The sequence below is a fragment of the Fukomys damarensis genome, unplaced genomic scaffold (assembly GCF_012274545.1).
Source record: "Fukomys damarensis isolate Sample0158 unplaced genomic scaffold, DMR_v1.0_HiC HiC_scaffold_32, whole genome shotgun sequence".
Lineage (NCBI taxonomy): Eukaryota > Metazoa > Chordata > Mammalia > Rodentia > Bathyergidae > Fukomys > Fukomys damarensis.
This window is the reverse complement of record NW_022900944.1, coordinates 30,918,584-30,922,901: the sequence shown is the minus strand read 5'-3', so window position 1 is coordinate 30,922,901 and position 4,318 is coordinate 30,918,584. Positions and strand designations below refer to the sequence as shown.

General features: G+C 46.7%; 1 protein-coding gene across 1 annotated transcript in view; it reads right to left on the bottom strand.

Annotated features, from left to right (window-relative positions):
• Ca7 (carbonic anhydrase 7) overlaps positions 1 to 3,066 on the bottom strand; it is an 11,616-nt gene extending 8,550 nt beyond the window's left edge. Inside the window, exon 1 of the mRNA XM_010612368.2 lies at positions 3,054 to 3,066. Coding sequence (XP_010610670.1) covers positions 3,054 to 3,066 — 13 coding nt within the window. The remainder of the gene's footprint in view (positions 1 to 3,053) is intronic.
• Between the last annotated feature and the right edge of the window lie 1,252 nt (positions 3,067 to 4,318).

The window sequence follows — 4,318 nt, the reverse complement described above, 5'->3', positions numbered from 1 at the left end:
GGTGAGAGAGGCTGGCCCTGCTCCCTCCTGCCCAGGCTGAAGGCCTGTGGAGCCAGGAGTCCAGATATGCGGGGTCAGTAGGAGGTAAACCTCTCATCCCAACCCCTCCCGCCCTGCCATTTGCTCTTCTTGCCCCCAGCATGTGTATGACTCTGGGACAGGATGAGGAGGTAACAAGAGATACAGCCCATGCTGAGGACTGCAAGGCTCCTCCACATTACATCTCTCCCTAGACTTGTCCAAGCTGTAAGTGCGACCACTGAGGACCTGGGCTCTAAGTCCTGTGCTCTCTGAAGGTGGAAAATCCCCTTTAAACTGCACTGACCGTCAAGTGTCCAGAACTGGAGGTTCCCTGCTTGCCAGATGCTGTAGCAGTTGCTAGGCCAAGCTTCAGGTCCTTTCTGTGATGTAATCCCCTTACAATATGGACTGCCTGACTGCATTGGCTGTATGTGATAGCGTCAGACATCAAGGAGGTGAAGTGACTTGCCCAAGGTCATCTAGCCAAGGAGGGAAGGATTCAGTCCTAGTTCATCCTATCTCTAGGCACTCTACCACTTCGTCCTGGTGCTGTGGTCAAGGGGCCCTAGCATAGATAAGGGACAGGACTGGCAATCCAAACCCCTCATTCAGGGTGGAACCAGAGCCTCAATGTGGGAGTGGGGAGGCCTGATATCAACCATCTATCTGTGGGGACAGATAGACCCACAGGCACCAACTTGCTTCCCCATGGACCCTGTCTGAGCTCCTGCCTCCCACTCTCGTCATTCTCTCTCCAACTTCCTCCCTCCTTTAGGGACTCTGCTTTTCCCTCTGTGCCTCCTCTTCTTGCTTCTCTATGACCTTCAGCACCCCAGCTGAGAGCTCAAGCCACCACCCTGCACTCAACCTCAGTGCCCAACATTTTCCCATCCATGAGCCCTGGTTCCTGCTGTGCCCTCCTCTTGGTGTGTCCTCTGTCTTCCACCCACTGGCTCCAGCCGGCCCAATCTGATTCATCTTAGCATGTGGCCTTGTGCCAAGGATAGGGCTTGTCTCTGGCTATGCCTCAGCAGGCAGTTTGGGAAAGACAAACAGATGGATGGATGGATGCAAGGACAGACAAATGATGCCACCCAGGGACCTGTACCTAAAAAGAACTAAAAGGCCATTTGTAGATGTTCCCTGGTCAGACTTTGAACAGGGGACACTCTTTCAGGCTCTACTCTTAGTTGACCTTGGGGAGAATTGTGCTGTTCTATCTGCTTGGCTCCCCTGACATTAGAGGAGATGCAGTTGGTGATTCTCTAGACTAGCAAGATAAAGAATCCAACACTATCAAGGCCTCCAGGTTTCCAAGCTAGAAATACCATCTACAGATCAGGATGATAAAGGCATGTTTTCAAAGGAGGCCTGCATCGTTTGTCTCCCATTGGAGTCAGCCCCAGTTTCTTCTAAGAGGGAGGCTGCAGTGCCTTCAGGGATTTAGGGGTGACCTAAACTCCACGGATCCACTTCCTCCTTCCAACAACCCAAGCTTTTTTATAGTAATTAAAATATAAAATTGGAACTCTTCATAAGGTTTTGTGTCCTGCTTCATCCACATGACAAATGGGGCGTAATTTTGCCCCATTTCGCAGATGAGGAAAGCATGATTCAGAAAGGTTAAGTGATGGTTCACTGGTGCACAGTTAGAGACAGAGCAAGGATGAAAACTCAAAGCTGCTGGATCTCTCATTCAACATTGTCTAAAATCACAGGAAGGGGAGGAAGTGGGCTTTAAATTAGTTTCTCCTTTGTGAACATACAAATGAGAAGGACTTAAGAAAAGTAAGGTAGATTGTTATGCCTCCAGGGATGAGACTAGAGAATGGTAGTGTAGGGAGGGCAGGACAGGGTGAGAATTAAAGTATATATAGTGTATGTCCTCTTTAGCAATGAAATCAAAGTTGATTCAATTCTTCCCTTCCTGCAACCTGTCTTCAGCAATTTTCTCTGAGAGACGAGAGCTCAAGCAGGTGAGAGGAGCCAGTGGCATTGCCCTTCTCAAATAAGGAAGCCTGAGCATGTATCAGAGTGACCTGGAAGGGTCATTAGTTTTGTGGACCTTACCCTTGAGTTTTGGGGGTATTATTTTTAACAGATTTGCATTTCTAACAAATATTTGAGTGATGTTGATTCTGCTGGTCCAAGACAACTCTTTGAAAACTAATGACCCAAATGAAGTAAGCCATAGGTTCTTGGTCTGATACCTCTAGTTTGCTGCAATCCACAATAGGAAAACACAACAGTGGGCTCTGAGTTCACTAATGTCAGGGCTGTTGTCTGATCAGCTTCCACAGCTCCAGAATAGGCACCTTTACCTGCTTCTGTGGGTTGAATTGTATGCCTGCAAAATTGTTGAAGTCATAACTCCCCTGTATCAGTTAATATGATCTTATTTGGAAACAGCATTTTTGCAGATTTAATTCCATTAAAATGAAGTCATTAGGCGGGTCCCAATCCAATGTTACTGATGGTCTTATAAGAAAAGAAGAAACACAGACTAAAACACAAAGGGTGAGTGCCATGTAACAAGGGAGGCGGAAATTATAATGCTGCAGCTGCAAGCCAAGGATTGCTGGCAAATAATGAGAACTTGGAAGGGGCAAGGAATCCAGGAAGAAACACTGTCTTGGCCACACCTTCATTTCTGATTTCCAGCTTTCAGAACTGTGAAACAATATACTTCTCTTGTTTTAAGCACTGTGTCATGGTAGTCCTAGGAAATTAATATATTGAGGTATCTTTTTGTAGACACCGTTAACACAATCCTTTTGAAAATCATGCATTTCATCACAGGTAATGTAACCTACACACACATACACATACACAAGCACCAAATTTGGGGACATTTCCTTTCATGCTGTCTGTGTCTCCAATGAGCATGACAGGCTAAACAGTGAACTTTCATCTACCACCTTTCAACCTTCCTATGTTCCCAGGTATATTTTATTATCCCTTATATTTTACCTGTCCAACTGAAGAAGGAAATATCACAGCATAGCTCATGATGAGCTGGGAAAGTCTCATACCTCTGTTTCCCATCATTTGTGTTCCATGGGTGCTGGGTAGGAGTCAGGGAAGTCATGGGAGGGTGTGCCTCCACCCTGGTCCTGTAGACCAAGCCCAGGGGAAGTGCACTCATCATGATTCCATCATAGCTGTCAAACTGTGTCCTCTCCTGTCTCCACCCTAAAGAGACTGTGGGTGGGCCACGGGGATCTGTGCTCAGTTTTACTTTATTTCAAGCAATAATTAACCTGAAGATGTCTGTAGGGTCTGGGATTTAGAAGGAAAGGAATTCTCATCTCTGTCTACTGGTCACTGGGCCTCTTTCCTCCCCTTCCTCATGCAGTAACCTCCTTCCTTGACACCCCCCCCCAGAGGACATCCACTTCTTCCAGAAAAGAAGCATCTTTTCAGGAATGAGAATCTTTAAATTCTTTCTTGTTTCTACTTAGGGAGGTTAGGGGGATTGAGAGGGGAATGGGATAAAATAAAATTTATTAAAATAAATGAATAAATAAATTCTTTCTTGTTTCTATTTTCATGGTCCTCACAACCTGGCCCCTGCTGTCTCTCAAACCTCCCCTAACGACTCACTGTTGTTCACCTGACCAACTTCACTAACACCCTACCGCTTACTTTGTCTCTGCTATTCCTTCTGCTTAAAATACCTTTCCATCCCCACGCGAGGTACATTCCTAGAGAGAAGTAGGTGGGGCTCCTCTTTGCACCCCCAGGACCCCAGGTTTCCTCTACAGGAGGGTCACATTTTTTTGCTTACTGTCACTCTTGGCTCAGAGGACTGTGAACTCTTCAAGACGAGACCCCAAACTTACTATCTTTGCTCTGCAGCTGTCCTTGTGGCTCAAAATAGGAGAACAACAGAAATGAGTGAACAATAATGATCAAGACAATGAAAACATACATGCAAGATGTTTTGTATTTAAAATCTCACTTAAGGCTGAAAGACCCCTTCATCCCCATTGCACAGGCGAGCAAACTGAGGATCTGAAAAAGAACGATTCTGACAATCATTAAGTGATTAAAATACAAATCAGCTTGATTCTGAAGTCTGAATTCCCCACAATCACCGCACGGACAGAGGAACTGACTAGTACACCAGCGGCGCGGGAGTGTAGGAGACCAGCCACTAACTTCAGCCTATTTACTCGGGCAATCGACCGAGTACGCCTGGAATTACGGTGACGCGTGCGCAGTGCAGCAGCAGCGGCGCCCCCGTGCGGGCTGCAAGCAAAAGGTGGCAAGGAGCGCTCGGTGCGCCTGCGCGCGT